Raw genomic sequence first — 16,024 nt, forward strand, 5'->3', positions numbered from 1 at the left:
CTAAAAAGTAGGTGAGGGCTTCCCTGGTGGCGCAGTGCTTGAGAGTCCGCCTGCCGATGCAGGGGACACGGGTTCGTGCCCCGGTCCGGGAAGATCCCACATGCCGCGGAGCGGCTGGGCCCGTGAGCCATGGCCGCTGAGCCTGCGCGTCCGGAGCCTGTGCTCCGCAACGGGAGAGGCCACAACAGTGAGAGGCCCGCGTACCGCAAAAAAAAAAAAAGTAGGTGAAGGGACTTCCCTGGCGGTCCAGTGGTTAAGACTCCACGCTTCCACTGCACGGGGCACAGGTTCGACCCCTGGCCTGGGAACTAGGATCCCACATGCCGCATGGCCAAAAAAAAACCCAAAAACGAAAAACGACAAATTATAATAATGTTGCTGTTTACTACGGCCTGAAACCGTGCTCTGGGTCTTAAAGGTTCTGAATTCTTAAAAAAAAAAAAAAAAAAAGCGGGTGAGGTTCTCATTTAAACTCCTTCTGGCCCATTAGTCCATCTTGGAGATGAGGTTATGTTATGAAAGCATTTCTTAACACAAGAAAGATTGAATCCTAGGAGTTCCCATTCCTGTGCCAGAAGGAGACCCACAAGGATCTGCCCCGGGCAGCCGAGGCAGCCGGCAGACCAAGCGGGAGCTTGCGGCCAGCTGTACTGTGTGATGACACTCAGGAAAAGAGGTGGCTTAGAGATTGCGGAACAAACAAGAAGCACAGGCGTTAAAAAGCTTAACAATATTATGCGTTTATTATAGTTTATAGAGCCATGTTACACATGCTTGGTGCTTCAAACTGAGTTATTGTTAAATGTTTTTCTGGATGCAAAGCCATTTGATGCGGATGCCTTAAATACTATTAATATTTCTGCATCTATGACCTATGAGCTAAGGAAAAACCAAGGACAATTCCAGAAATGGCAAAGAACATTTAAGAAAAAGATGTACATGAGACGCAATGCTAAGTCCTTGAACCAGGGCCTACAGAAGTTACCAGAAAGTGAATAAAAACAGAATTGTTCTATGAAAATAGTTTAACCAATCACCATCTGTAGATAACAGAGCCTCATACCAGTTTTGGATGTTGTAGAAAAAAGGGTATTGTTTGGTACTGATGCCCTTTCCCCCTCCATACTGTATGCAGACATCGTGCAGCCCCCTGATAGAGCAGCAAACAGAATACAGCACAGCGACTGGCCCCCTCCCTATGACATCCCAAGGCTGTTTCTTACGGCGTCTGAGTGCCTTGAACGAAAAGCAGTCAATCTGATCAAACCTGCCACTTTGTGGAAAACCAATCATCGCGCTTTAGATGAATGTGATGCCACCACACCCACCTTCCTCTGCGGACTCCCCGAATGCTGGCTGAAGACCTGGGGGCCCGGGTGACCAACCTGTGCGAATTTTGATTTGCCTGCTGACCTAACGCCAACGTTCTATCACTTCCGGTTTTTCCAATGGGAGCGCATGAAGTGTGCCAACCGCACGCCGCCCGCCCCTCCCATCAGGTCTCCATCCAGCCCCAGCTCCAGCAAACATCCTCTCCGGCCCTCCGGAGACCACTCGGTCATGAGGACAGACACCGGAAGCCTTTGGCAGGACACGCCCACTCGTGGAGGGCCCGCCCCTCCTGCCTGCTGCCGTGGCTCTGAAGGGCCCGCACTTACAGGCCTTCAGGCAACCAGGGAACCCGAGCACAGTCCGCACAGTCCGGGCAGTGACAGTCAAGGCCCATAAAGGGCAGGAAGCTGCGGTGCAGGAGACCTAGCCAGCCACGCAGTCAAGTGCTTCTGCGCAGGCGCGAAGGACCCCGAGGCCACCCTCTGTTAAGTAGAGGAGCAGACTGTGGAGCGCGCGACCTCGGCTGCGAGGAAGCACAGCTTGGGGGGTCGCGCCTCCTCCTCAACCTCTTGGGGTCAAAGTTAGGGTGGAACACACCTGCCTGGACCTGCCGGGTCTGAGCTCTGACGATGTGCTGCACTTGCAGCGCTGCCAACGGGAGCCAGGGCAAGGGGCTCTGCAGTCAGGTGCCCGGGAGGCCACGGTCAAGGCCATCCAGTGGCAGTCACGGGGCGGGCGGGGGCAGGGAGAGGGAGCCTCGCGGTGCGGCCCGGCGTCCAGCGGACGCCCACGAACCGCTTCAGCTCTCGCCACTGCTCTGCCCTCTGGGGTCCTTGCTTTTGCTGGTGGTCAGATGTCAAGAATATAGAAGGAACTGAGGATTAGTAACGTGGCCTTACTAAGCATGCTGATCCCAAACCAGAAGAACCAGACACAAGAAGTGATCCGTGTTCCCTTCCTGTAGTTGTTGTGCGGGTGGATTATCAGGGTTCCAACTCAAAAACGTAGAGAGACCAGGGCTTCCTGCGCCACAGACACCGATCCTGAGGTTAAGGTACAGTAGGTAAGTCTGGCTAAGCAGCGACGGCAGCAGTAAACCTCCTTAAAGAGCTTCAACAGCTGCTCAGGCAGAGCCGCCGGTCTCTACAGGCGCCCTTCTGAATGAAGGGTCTCATAGATCATGAAGAAACAAACCAGAACTCAGCAACACCATCAGGCGTCCAGGGTACTATCCAACGGGTCTCGCTTTACTCAAATTTAGCAGAATAGTCGACATTTAAAAGAATGTACGTAAAAACCAAATAAAAAAAACCCACAAGAACAACTTTGATTTTCCTCAAATCCGCAGGCCTTGAACCTAGGCGCACAGCACACAAACACCATATGAAACCAACAGAGAGCTCAATGTCACCTTGGAAAATAAATGTCACTCTGGGGTGACAGTTCTTTATACAAATATTATGCTTCCCCCTAAACCCCTACCACCAAAAAAAGGGGAAAATAATAAGAAATCCAAAAATAGAAAACAACATCTTGTTAAATGTAAACTTATCCTCTGGAGTTTTTATATATGCTAGAAACATGCATTTATTTCAGCTCAGATGTAAGAAAATATGTCTATCAGTATTACTTATAAATCAGATTAATCCTCAAAACAATTGACTCACTGTGAGAACATGATTTTAAATTTTAGTAAATTACATCTTTACCAAAATTATAAATTCTAACCACGAGCAAAATGGGTATGTTATACCCAAGGAGAACTACCCCTACTCTGTAAGCTGCTGCTCATTTATCAGTTTCCTACACTACCGGTGTTAAGTTGAGAGTGCTTTGTCAATGAGGAGCTTGGGCATTACATTTTCCTCAAACGCCCAATGAAATGCCTTTCACAAATTAACTGCAGATTGAGAGCAAACATGTGAACAGAGAAAAGAGTCAAGGGGAGCGATGGCTATTCCACTCAGAGACAGAAAGGGACAGAAGAGATGACCAAAGGTATCCCCCAAGGGGTCAAGGCACAGAGGAAGAGGGACCTCCCTCCAACTCAGGAGCCTGGCTGCTGTAGGTCATGACATGGCTCTCGGGGCTGCCGGGGAGACTTCCCCACAGCCCAAGTCTGTCTTGCCGTGGGCCCTTGGGCAGGAGTCCTGAGGACGGTGCCAGGACCAGGCTCCAGTGTGGCACAACGCTGGGTGAGGGTGACGCAGCTCCAGATGCCTAACGCAGCCAGCCGGGGACTGCTCACCCGATGGTGGGGTGGGGAGGGAAGCACGGGCACTGACACCACGGGCGGCGGTGGAGGCCTCTGCCCCAGGTCTAGTCAAAGAACCACAGGTTCGCACTGGGACGCTCAGCTTTGAAGGGGACCTCCGCCATGGGCTTACCTCTCTCCTGACTGCCAGATACAGCAAAGCCTGGCTTACCCAGAGAACAGCTGGGGTCTTCTGATTAACTCAGTTCCATCAAACTACTCAATGGATAACAGATTCTGAACAAATAGAAAAAAGTGTCTCAAGTTAAATTTTTCATCTATGATTCAGAAGGCACTTCAAAATTCCGGAGGGCCACAGGGTCACTGTCATTAGGCCACCAATCCTCCTGTATAGGACCAATGGAGAAGCTGTAAGAGACAGGGCTCTGTTTTTGACCTGATGATGTCCTGGACGTCTTGTACCTGAATCTCTGGTATTAGCTAGTCCGTCAATTACTTTGCAGAGTCAAGCATACAGCACAAAGACACACAGTATGTTTGCATTTTGAATAAATGGGATTTTGCTGTATCATGGCAGTTTATAAAACAGTCTTATGAGTTTGATATTTGACTCTAAGTAAAATCCAAAAATTATAATCGTACATTTAAGAGGTCACAATGTGAGAGGTAAAGTACTCATTGAGTACAGTTTTCTTAATAACCGAATCACCTTGCCAATCTGCACTCAGTATCCGTTTGTTTAGAAGCACAAAAGTAAGCTACTGGCGCTCAACTGCTACAATGTGCTAGGGCTGCAAGATTCCACTAGATGGAGGAACCAAGGCTCTCAAACCAAATAGCCAATAACCATAAGCGTTTCCTGTTAGACAAGCCAGGACCTGCGGGAGTTGCCCTGAAGGCGGCCTGAGCAATGGAAATGCCTGGTCTCCCCTCTGCTCGCGTCCCCTGCCAGGTAACACCTTACCTTGAGAACACACACAGGCCAGGGTAGCACAAACTGCTTCGGTCACACGTTTGCTGGGGGAGCTAAAATCAAAATCCTATTACCAACGGGCCTGGCGCGGGGTACTCTGAGGTAGTTCCTTAACTCGGGATGCCTGTTACCTACTCTCTCAGAATTCAGTACACATGGGAAGCATTACAATAGCCATGCATCGCTTTAACCACAAGTCACTGGAATTGAGTGCAAAATAAAGGAAACTTGAGTTGCTTTATTTAACTTCCAATTTCTGGGAGGCTCAAGAATTATAATTATTCTGGACAACAAAAGGAAATAAGACTGTGCTTACAGATCTTTTTCTGCCATATTCTTTCTGTAGGATTGCTATTTTATTGTTGCCCTTTCTGTTACACGGCATGTACACATCAGGTGTTAAAAGGTACAATACATTCTACGACTGAGCACCACTTTCTGTAACTGAACAGGCAAAGAAATTACACTGAACATCAGCATCTGGCAGTATTTTTCGGAAAAAAAAAAGTGACTAAAATGGGTTTAAATTGATTAACACTATTAAATCACATCTAATATTTTGATACTACATGATTCAATACAGCTATACGATACAATTATACAAAATGTGTTAACATCAAAGAATACAACCAAAATTAAGATAGCAAACAAAACCTATATAACTTTTTTTTACAGGAAAATACTTTTGAAGTATGCATGTAACTGCCCATTCTTTTAAAGAAAATCTACTGCAAGCAAAGTTATCAACCTCCAGAAAAATCACACATAGCATTACTAAGCATATCCCCAAAAAGTGTACAATATGCACACTTGGAAAATACAAAATTAAAAAATTGTAAGCAACAGGTGAGCTCCATATTTATAAGAGTGTGAAAAGAAGTCCCATTTTTAGCACTGTTGTATAAAGAATTGTCTTTTGATGCGAAGTTCATGAATTGTCCTCCTGTTGGGACCACACTTTACAAAAACACCGTGTTTTTGAAACGAGATTACAGAGCAAGATAGAGCATCTTAGCAATGTCATCTTATTAAAGTTTTTTTTTAAATTTTTACTACTTTATCAAAACATGTCCCTTGGGTATGTAGGATTCATTTTTAAAATTCTTTTCTAGAAACAATATACAAAGGAGAGGCATATTTATTCCCAATCACACTCCTGGAAGATGCTTCCCGAGGCTGAGAAGGGTCTTCTCTCTCTTCTTCTCACTGGTTGTTTTTGGCCTTAGCATGTGTTAAGATGTGAGATTTCAGGTTAGTCGACTGAGCGAACTTCTTATTACAACCGTCGAAGGGGCACACATAGGGCCTGTCTCCGGTATGGATTCGCACATGCGTGCGCAAATTGAAGTCCAGTGAAAAGCGTTTCCCGCAGCCTTCGAACGTGCACTGTCGAGGAGAGACCAGAGACAACCCGCTCAGACTCCGACCAGGCCCGGGAGGGGGCAGCTCACTGCTGGGGGGAGAGCAGCCTACCTCTTCTACCTCACTCGCTCCTCCCTGCCCCTCCTTGCCCTGCCCTGCCCTGGGGGGAAGCTTTTGAGATACAGTCTAAATTAGGGGGCAGGGAGCTGTAACTCTGCCCAGACAACTCCTAGGACCCATGCGTAGCCCTCATGAATTGTTTAACTACAACGTAAAAGAAACATTCAGCAAAACAGCAAGAATCTTCCTAAATCTTATGTTAGGATCCTAACATTTGTGTAAATATTTCAAATAATAAGAGGCAAATGGTTAGGAAGGTTCCTGGTGTCAAGTATCAAAAAGAACCATGTGAGATTTACCAGCTGCACTGCTAATTCGCTCACTTGTCCATGGGCTTCTAAAAACAAGGCAATAAACACTATTTTCAAAGTTACTCTCTTACAGGAAAAATTTTAGAAGTTCCCTGTCAATTAGCAGTTCAATATACTCTAAAAAATAAGTTAACTACAGCAAGTAAATTGCTTTAATCCCGCAGTGAACACATGAGAACTTCTGTTTTAGGCTTGCTCTCGAGCAATCCCGTGTTTCTCCTGACGCCAAGTACACTCCAGAAACACCTCGATACATCCCATCTCTGGTACCACACAGATCACACGCAGCGGAGGCGAGAGCTGGGGCAGCCCCCCGAGTGAGTCACCAGGACCCCACTGTGGCCTCTCTGGGCGGCATCTCTCCAGCAGGCTGCCGCCCTGCCTACACCTGCGGGGACAGCGGAGGGGAGGAGGGCTGGCTCTACCTGAAAGGGCTTCTCTCCAGTATGAACCAGTTGGTGTCGTTTTAGTTTTGAGCTCTCAACAAAAGCTTTGCCACACTCTGCACAGACGTGGACTCTGGGGCCGTGGGTGTGCAGATGTTTTCTCATGGCAGAGTTATCCCTGAACATCTTTGTGCAGCCCTTTGAACAGAGAGAGAAGCTTAGTGGTTCACACTGCAAACTGTTACAAACGATTCTACCGCCTGACAGCCTTCACTGACACAATACAACGACCCTCCCAACCTCCCCACATACATTTTACTTCATATTACAGTAGAAATATTATTTACGACCAAAAAAACCCAAAAAACAGCTGAAAAAGGCCTTAACATGAAATGCAAACTTCTGTTTTACAGTGAGGAAACTGAGGCTTAGAGATGTCTTTAAGTAGACTTGCCCAAGGTCACGCTAGTAGTAGGAGCCAGGCTGGGAGTAGAACCCAGACACCCTGGCTGCCGGCTACACCACGGCCGCCTCACCCGGCTATGCCCCCAGATGAAGTAACAGAAGCACTGAGAGAAACGGAGTTAAGATGACGGCAGTCCACCACTACCTTTGGTGGGCCCCGTATTCTGTGCTGCAAGAATGGGCTGTCATTCTCCATCGCCTACTGTTCCCTCTTCTCTCTTTGCCTCTTTCCCCTTCTTGACAGAGAAAGAAGCAAGAGGGTCTCCAAGGAATGGCAACTACAGAAGAAATTTATTTTGTGAGACACTAGGAAAAGAAGCAGGTAAACTGATACCAGAGCGGGGGGGGGGGGGGGAGGTAGATGGGTAGGCGATGCTCGGGAGAAGCATGTCCTGCACCATTTCTTCTGCAGTTGTTGCCCAATAATGGAGTGAATGGGGAAATGATCAGACAGCAGGACAGAAGGACAGCACGAGTCAACACTGCACAGCTTCACAGGCAAGGGGGGCGGGGCACCACAGATTTTTCACCTTGACCCCTAGGCTGAGTTTCCATCCAGAAAATGGAATTGGAAAAAAAAAAAAATCTTTCTGGAAAAGAAGTACAGAGAGAAGCTAGAGAGAAGACGAGCACTTAAGGCATAACTGTTTTCAAAAGCTTATTAGTATTTGGCCTCAACAGAAATGCTTTTACATATCAAAATTTCCACAGCAAGAACATTAAAAAAAGAGACAAAAAGAACTTATGGGTGCACAGCCATCAGAGAGGAGACCACGAAAGTAAATTTATCCTTCTCCAATTGTTGTTGTCTTTTTAAATTTTTTACTCCATTCAAAATCTCTCCCCTCCTGTTTTTCTGTACCACCTACTTGATACTTTATTTTCACCTCCAATTACGTTTAAAACAGACCCAATCAATATCTCAAAGTACTTTTTAGGCTGTCATTAAAGACTAATAAACAGCCACATTTGAAAACAATTAAGTACTCCCTAGCAACACACAATTAACAGGGTAAATTAAAATTGCGAAGGAAATGATGAAGTCTTATTAGGGTCACTTCAGCCACATCCAAAAAGATTTCCAAATTTCCATAAGGAGCCCACAGTCCCATAAAGGTCCATGGGTGAGGCACAACCCAATGCCTTAAGACTGACTTGTTTAACAATCCAAAAAGAAGAAAATCCTAACAGAGTATATTCAGTACAGTGATAATAAAAACACTGGCACCCTACAGTAACCCCATTTAATGGTACTTAAATTTAAGTGGCTTTATGGAACAACAATACTTACATCACAAGATACAGTCTCTTGAATTTAGAAACCAGATTATAGTTCCTCACTGAATCTCAACTATGAAGATGGAAACAGAAAGTGCGATTTCTTACAGGCTCTCTAACTTCATCCACAGTAATGCACACCTTCCCCCTAGCGTTACTTACTTTATGAGGGCAAGCTATTGTTCTTGGAGCATCATCTTCTTTAATTTTTCTTGGCTTCATTCTTACCAAAGGGGGGAAAAAAAGAGAGAGAGGTTTGTAGGAATGGGTAGACTCATCTGGCATAAATCGTATAGTCCCTAAAATGCTTTCCCTATAGGTACAAAAACTAAGATTACAACATGCTTCCGTGAAGGGGAAGGGATGAGAAAACTCACATTCTCCGAGGACCTGCGACTGTGAAGAAGCACTCTTCCAACCTACAGGTAAGTATTCTCAGGCACAAACAGGACTGAGTGGCTGCCTATGCTCTCGTAGCTGATAAGCTGGTGCAGCTTAGGATGGCACTGTGAGCTGCATGATTTAAGTATCTGCTCTTTTCCCCGAACTCTTTAAAAAATAAAAAAGACCAACAGCCCCAAAACCACAGATGAAACTCCTAGTGGGAGCAAAGTGAGGTAAGCAAAGTGAGGTATCCAAAAGCAGCTGCTGTGATAATAAGGGTGCTTTAAAAAAGGAAGATATGGGAGGGGGGTCTTAAAACTATATATCCTACACAACTGCTTAAAAAAGGGGGGGTTGTCCATCTCATACTGACAGAAATGATCTTTATAATAGACTCTTTTTTAAAAAGGGTACAGAAAAGTCCTTTTAAACAGAGAATTATTTATATACATATACGTATAATAGCTCTAGAAGGAAACACAGCAAACTGTGAGTAATGGTTACTCTGGGGAGGAGCCCCTAGGGACTGGCGGGAAAACCCCCAAACCTTTTCACACTGTTTAATTTTTATCATACTATTAGTTTTGGTGTTGGTGGTGATGGGAGGGAGATTATAGTTTCGACCACTTGGGCAGTCAGGGAGAGTCCTGCTTGTGGAGTTACTACCCAGAGCTTGCTTATTTGGTAACTTACCTACCTGCTATTTTCACTGAACCAACCTTTGGTCTTTTGTCAAAACTTTCTCTCCAAAACTCACTAAAGATCTGTGTGTGGCAGAGGGTGAGAAATTAAGAGTTCCTAGAAAAACTAGAAAAAAAGATTTAAAATCTCTGAAACCGATGTTCTTGTCCCTAGCTTTGCCATCTCACACTCCTGTGTGAGGATGCATATTTAATACACAACTAAGCTGATGCTCCCTGAGAGCAGGCTCACTTACCACCCCTCTTTTACTATGAAAGACTGCTGCTGTCATCTTGAAGGGAGCAAAGGCCCTAACAGTATCATCCTTCTTCACTCCTGATCTGAGAAAAGGATTCCCTGAGGCTCCTTACTTTATTAAAACCTGAACTCATGAAATCACCTCCTTAAACTTTCCACATCCTGGATGAGCAGAGGTGAAACAATTCATCTGGTACCTATAACTTATCTCTAAAGGAGTTTGTTCAAGACAGTACAAATTTCCTACTTGGAATTCTAAGAGAACGTTTTCAGTCTGGTATCCTCCCCAGTCCAACCGTGTAGATACTTGTTCTTTCTTGTACTTGGAAGATTACCACATCAGTTAGCAAACATCTTCTAAGTGCCTGCTGTGTACAGGGCTCTGAACTAGCCTATGTTACCTTAAATAGAGTTTGGGTCTGAGTTCACAAAACCAGGTACACAAAAATTTGGTGCCACTGCGCCACCTGGAGGTTATAATAACAGAGTCTGAAAAATAATAGTGATTCATACGACAGGGTTCTACACCAATCAAATGTTAATAATAAGAACTGTATATTAAGAACCAAGCTTTAATCTTCCCAATTAAGATGTTTACTCTTTGATGATTCCACTCAAATGCTGTCTTGGCTGTGAAGATAACTACATGATTGTCCAAATTCATAGAATGGTACTAACCTAAAATAGGTGAATTTTACTGTATGCAAATTATCTCAAAAACAAAAAACTCTGACTTTAAAAACACATTCACTGGGTTGACAAATACGTCGTACTGACAACCTTTCCCCTCTTCCACCCGCCTTAGGGCTTGAACGTGGGGACAGTGGCAGTCAAATGCCTATGACCGTAGGATAGGTGTGGCCCAGTTACCTACGAGTGTCCCCAGACCTCACAAATTTTCTTAAATTCATTCCTAGGAACTTAATTTTGTTTTATCATGGAAAATTTCAAATATACACAAAAGTAAAGAGAACAGTCCTATGTGCCATTCACCCAACTCTTGATTCATTTTTTGAATGTTATTAAGTGGCATTTCTTCTTAAAATGTCATTTTTAAAATGTGTGCTAATATTTAGCAATATACTTAATTTTAGAACTAGAGTTTAAAACGCATCTGGGCAAACACCCTTGGACTCAAGGAGGAAGTGGAGGTATTTAATTGCAGCCACTCTTAAGCTCCTGAGCAAATCAGTCTTGTTCACTTCAGAGTGGCAGTATACGCAGGTACCTTTTACATTATATTCGAATGCAAACACTAAAAAGGGCATTTTCCAAACAAGCGTGCCTAGATTGAAAGTGTTCTGTTTTGTGAGTAAAGATTAAAATTAAAATCTTTGTGGCAACAATTGGTACATAAACCTACAAAATAAAAAAATATATATATATTTGAAATCCTAAAAAAGAGAGTAATTTTTTAAAAAGACTAAAATTATATACTACTACTTAGAATACCTTCTTGACCCACCTAAACTAGTCAGTCACAAGTAACCAAGATACGAGTTTCTCACTGACTGAGAAGCTTACAAAGCTCTTGGACCCGGAGACGATGACAAGAGCATTAGCATCGTGAGCGAGGTGGAATGGGATGTGTGACTGGGTGCCGGCTTCAACCAGCTGCACGACCTTGAGCAAATCACTTAACTTCTCAGCCTCAGTTTCTTATTCTGTAAAAAGGTATTAATGCTACCTACTTAAAGCTGTGGAAATTAAGAGATGATGTACGTTAAGCTCTTGAGAAATGACGGCTTTTATTACCGCCAACCTGTGCTAAATGGGCCGAGGCAAAACTGAGTTCATTCCTTAAAAAAATGCCAGTTGTATTTAACAACCCAGAAGGTACTGGTGGCTCCAAACCACCATTGTCAAATAAAGGACTGAGAGACTGAGAAAGAACTGCACAGGTAACGTGGAAAGGCCCCTCCATGTATTAGAAATGATATGGAGGAGCCAGGTAGGCAACAGAAGTTTCCCATTCAATTAAAAATAGAGACTACGTGCCCTATGACGTGACTGCTGATTTTACACTCTGCCATTCTGCATACATTGTCAAGGCTGGACACCAGTACCACTAACTGCAGGAATTTCCTGGACAATTTTCAGCAGGGCGTTATGTAAACCAGAAGTTCTGACTAAGTTAAATCTGTAAATGTCCCAGAAGCCAAGATGAAACATTTCTGAAGAAGTGATTCCTGAATGAAAATAAGCAGCTTAGCTGACTCCAGACTGGAACCAGCTGTGCTGACGGGACAGAAGGCCCTGTGTAACAGCGCTGCCATCTGCAAGAACCGTTCACCTCCCTTCTTTGTGTTGCCTAAGGCAAACGAGCCCAAGTTTGTTCAAGGGGTTCTCTCTTAGTGTACGTTCATGTGATATTGAGGGGTTTTATGGCATTTCAGCTCCACCATCACACCTCATCTTTATATCAAACCAGTGAAAAAGCCTCAGGGTGGGTAGTGAACCACAACAACAAACCACCGCCCACTCGGGACTGATCGAACCACGTGTTATTCTGATCTTCCTGCTCAGAAGGTTTCAAAGGGCTAAGTTTAGTTAATGAAAAATGCACAAAATTTAATCAGGGAACAGAATTCTCTAGGTCCCACCCACTGACCAATTTTTGAAGTATTTACTAAAAACACATTTCAAGAAAGAACAAAATCACCATAGTCCCACCTCCGCGATACCATGACTTTCAAATAAGTCATTATTTCTTATACCTGTTCACACACACTAAGTGATTTACAAGCGGTCTAGGCTCAGTGCAGCAGGAACCTGAACATTCTTTGGTCAGTTCCAAGTCCAGTCTAGAATCCTACCATGCCAGTACATGGAGGGGAGGGGAAAGCAACTAACATGCCACCTTAAGCCGAGAACTGAGTCACAGGGTGGAGGTGGATGAAAAGAGGAGAACAAGTTCTGTGCATTTTTTTTTTTTTTTTTTTTTTTTTGCGGTACGCGGCCCTCTCGCTGTTGTGGCCTCTCCCGTTGTGAAGCACAGGCTCCAGACGCGCAGGCTCAGGGGCCATGGCTCCCGGGCCCAGCCGCTCCGCGGCATGTGGGATCCTCCCGGACCGGGGCACAAACCCGTGTCCCCTGCATCGGCAGGCGGACTCTCAACCACTGCGCCACCAGGGAAGCCCTTCTGTGCATTTTTATGAGCCAAGAAGATAAGATATGGCCCCCAACAGTTTGAAACTTGGTGCTTCTTTGTCAACAGCTTTGAGACCCAGTCACCATTCTGGGGTCTCTGGAAAGTCCTATTCACAGCTGTTACATTGTCAAAATGTGAAGCCCTAACAGAATAGGGCATTCCAGGCTCAACTATTTCTCACCACCACTGCCCAATTAGAGAGATTTATTTGGTTTTACTCATCTTTTCAAGAGATACTATGGAAAATGGGGAGGAGAATGAGCCCAACCTCACAACTGCCCAAATCCTGTACCTTTACTTTGTACATGTTGTCAAGGGGAGCAAGATTACATTCTATTCTGTATACAAAATGGAATCTTTAACAGGCTGATTATAAAAGATAATAAACACACACTATATTCAGGTAATTACATAAGTAATGCTTACTAAAGAATTTAACTGTGTGCTAGGATCGTATTTCCTGCTCTGCAAGTCCAATACAGTAGAGCTTCAGTTACCAAGGAGAGAACTTTCCTAGAGTCGAGTCAAATGAGTGTTCTCTCTTTAAATATGGTCAAGATTATGCCCCATTTTCAGGCCATGGTTTTCTTAACCCTGCCACGCTTGTCATGGACTTTCTATCTTCTCTTCTTTAGAAGACTCTTTCCCATACTACCAAGATCTTCTAGCTCCTTGCTCATTCTATCCACTACTGAATGAAATGGACTTTTCTTGAAGAAATTCTTACAACCCACTGACTTCCTATTCTAAACTGAACAAGTTTTCCAGCCTGTTGCACAGCAGTCTTCTTGATTTTCTGTTCACTGTATTCTTTAGGAAGTCTTCCCTTTGATGTTCATCCTCATTATACTGGAGCACACCCTCAAGTAACCTCTTCAGAAAGGATGCATGTAACATAAAACGAATCCTTAGGTGTCTAAAACTGTCATTGTTTTGCCCTTGTGTTGGACTGATAGCTTTGCTGGATCAAGAATTCTGTTTACAATAATTTTCCTCAGAAATCTCAGAACATTGCTCCTTTGTCTTCTAATTATCTATTGCTGTTGAAGAAAATTCTCATTCAGGTTTAATTATCATCCTTTTGTAGACCTATCTTTTCTCCCTGGAAGCTTTTAGCGACATGTGCCTGAGTTTAGAGCTGAAACATCCTGGAGTTTCTGTTCAGAAAACTGGGGACAAGCTTTAAGATTGCTGCCCCAATTCTCCAGCAAGGGGAACAAGGCTAAGGGTCACCAACACCTAATTACTTCTACTGCTCACTACCCATGGGCCCCACCTCTCTGCAAAATCTTGCCTCAGCCCTCTGCTCCTCCACCAGAATTACTTCACAATATATTATTTAGAGAAATATTTATTCTTCCCTCTCTTGGCCCTTCTGGAAACTCTACTGGCTCTTGGAATGCTGTACTTACCTTTTTCTTTTCTCTTTTCTTTTTTGGCCGCACCCCACAGCATGTGGGATCTTATTAGCTCCCTAACCAGGGAGATGCAGTAGAACCTGTGCCCCCTGCGGTGGAAGCACGGAGTCTTAACCACTACACTGCCAGGGGAAGTCCGCTGTACTTATTTTCTTGAGTCTGAATGATCCTTTGGCTCTGTCACTGGTTCTGAATACAAGGGCCTTCCCAAGACTTTACTCTTTTCTCTCCAAAACCTCCTACTGCCCCGCGCCAAGAGCTTATTTACAGAACACTCTCATGCTCTTAGCTGGCCCCCATCAGACGGCTCTAGCCCTAACTTACTTCCTGAATCCATCTCAAGTCCAGCACGGATGTCTCTTCAGCATCTAAAACCAAACACTGCATACTCTGAACCACACACCAGCACCCTCTCCCAATTTCCCTGTCACCTATGGAGCAAAGCTTTTAATGTGCATTTTAAAAAAATTAATGTGCATTTGCCCCTCCCTCTAGACATACAGCCAAACTGTCTCTGTCTTCCACTGTCTCCTGTCATCTCTGTCACATTTACTCACATTTACATAGTCTGACCGCCACCCACCACAATTCTGGCTCAGGCCTTCATGAGCTCTTGTTCAACTGGTTTCTCCCGCTTCCTGGGTGTCCCTGCACCCATCCAGCCTGGATACAGCTGAAAAGTAATTCTCTCAGATTAAATCTCTGATCATACAACCCCTTCTCTACTGCTCAAAAACCTTCACCAGCTGTCTACTACATACTAAAGAGCCCGTATCTTGGCCCAGTATTCACAGGCTCTAATGATCTGGTTTATGTTTACCTAAACCCAGTCATTTCCCTGTAAGCACCCTAATTCACAGCCAAACTTGACTACTTCTGTTTTCTGAATATATACTGGACAGCGAATGTGTATTCTGTGTTCATGTTGTTCTGGCATGGAGGCCCCACCATGAAAGCCCCATCCACCTGTCACAACTCTATGTTCTTCAAGGCCCAAATCAAATGCTGGCCCCTCCACAAAGCCCTCCTTGATTCCCGTGTTCCAGCTCTCTATCGCTGGGATAGCAGCCCATATACCCTAATAAATCCGAGTACCATAAGGAAGATGTGACTAACTTTAGGAACACATGACAACATTAAACACAGGTATGATATTTGGCTCAATCTGTCCAAAAACTCTTGACCTCACTGCTAACTATGTACCCTACAGATTCCATTTTTATTTGTACTTCTGGTGGGGAGGGGAGCAGGGCAGTTAATATTCAATTCACATATCTGTATTTAAAATACAAACAGCAAAAAAAGCTGGAACACGGTGTCATTAACAAAAGGATAGGGCCTTAAGTTTTTTAAAGCCATGATAAGTCAGAAATAAATTAATGTTTATATTCCCTATAACTACAGTTCACTGGAAAGGAGAAAAGCGTACAGACCCTTTTATCAAAGCACAATGGTATTCTTATACCCACGTGACATGTGGAGAAACTGAGGCTCCAAATGGCCAGAGGCCGCCCAGCTTGTTGTTGGCAGGCTGGGAGGAACCAGTACACCCCAGGGTCTCCAGCTCTTCCCTACTCTGCTCCCAAGAGAGGGGGGCGGAAAGAAAAGGTGCTCCACTCTGTTAGACAGGACAGGAGAGCACAAAGATTTCTTTCTTACTGATTCTGTCTTTCTTCAATTTCCTGGGCTG

General features: G+C 44.5%; 1 protein-coding gene across 1 annotated transcript in view; it reads right to left on the bottom strand.

Moving 5' to 3' along the window:
• Window positions 1-719: 719 nt before the first annotated feature.
• The window catches only part of YY1 (YY1 transcription factor), a 30,420-nt gene continuing 15,115 nt past the window's right edge, over window positions 720-16,024 (bottom strand). Inside the window, exons 3-5 of the mRNA XM_033850617.2 lie at window positions 8,605-8,665; window positions 6,739-6,897; window positions 720-5,906 (exon numbers count right to left, since the gene is read on the bottom strand). Coding sequence (XP_033706508.1) covers window positions 5,724-5,906; window positions 6,739-6,897; window positions 8,605-8,665 — 403 coding nt within the window. The 3' untranslated portion in view covers window positions 720-5,723. The remainder of the gene's footprint in view (window positions 5,907-6,738; window positions 6,898-8,604; window positions 8,666-16,024) is intronic.

The sequence above is a fragment of the Tursiops truncatus genome, chromosome 2 (assembly GCF_011762595.2).
Source record: "Tursiops truncatus isolate mTurTru1 chromosome 2, mTurTru1.mat.Y, whole genome shotgun sequence".
Classification (NCBI taxonomy): Eukaryota; Metazoa; Chordata; class Mammalia; order Artiodactyla; family Delphinidae; genus Tursiops; species Tursiops truncatus.